At 62.3% G+C, this 477-nt stretch overlaps 1 protein-coding gene across 1 annotated transcript in view; it reads left to right on the top strand.

Moving 5' to 3' along the window:
- Positions 1 to 477, top strand: part of EMH_0032950 (uncharacterized protein) — a gene marked incomplete at both ends in the record, with an annotated part of 5,765 nt that overhangs the window by 3,651 nt on the left and 1,637 nt on the right. Inside the window, one exon of the mRNA XM_013494693.1 lies at positions 3 to 289. Within this exon, the coding sequence (XP_013350147.1) occupies positions 3 to 289 (287 nt within the window). The remainder of the gene's footprint in view (positions 1 to 2; positions 290 to 477) is intronic.

Below are 477 nucleotides of genomic sequence, written 5' to 3'. Positions count from 1 at the left end.
GTGGGGGGCCCGGCGCCCTGGCGTCTGCGGGACGTTGCTGCACCAGCAGCAGCAGCAGCTGCTGCTGCTGCTGCTGCTCCTGCTGCTGATGCTGCTGCTGCTGGTAACGCCTCGTGTGGGTCACCTGCAGCAGCAGGAGACTCTGCTGCAACAGCAGGAGAATGTGCTGCAGCAGGGGGAGAGTCTGCCGCTGCAGCAGGGGGAGACTCTGCTGCAGCAGCAGCAGAGTCTGCTGCAGCAGCAGGAGACTCTGCTGCAGCAGCAAGACAACCGGGGTTGTGGGGTCCTGGTATTTCTATGACGCCGCTCGACTGCATCTCCTACCGCAGCCTTTGTGAGCCTGCCGTGCTGCTGCAGCAGGTGTGTCGGTTGCTGCAGCTGGAGACACCGCAGCTAGCAGCAGCAGTGCAGCAGCAGCAAATATTTAAAACGCATGCAGAGGCCATCGTGAGGTGGAAAGGAGACAGACAGCAGCAG

Source organism: Eimeria mitis, genomic scaffold, assembly GCF_000499745.2.
Source record: "Eimeria mitis Houghton genomic scaffold, Emh_scaff1250, whole genome shotgun sequence".
Taxonomy (NCBI): Eukaryota; Apicomplexa; class Conoidasida; order Eucoccidiorida; family Eimeriidae; genus Eimeria; species Eimeria mitis.
Note: the sequence above shows the minus strand (reverse complement) of the source record. Positions and strands in the feature narration are given on the sequence as shown.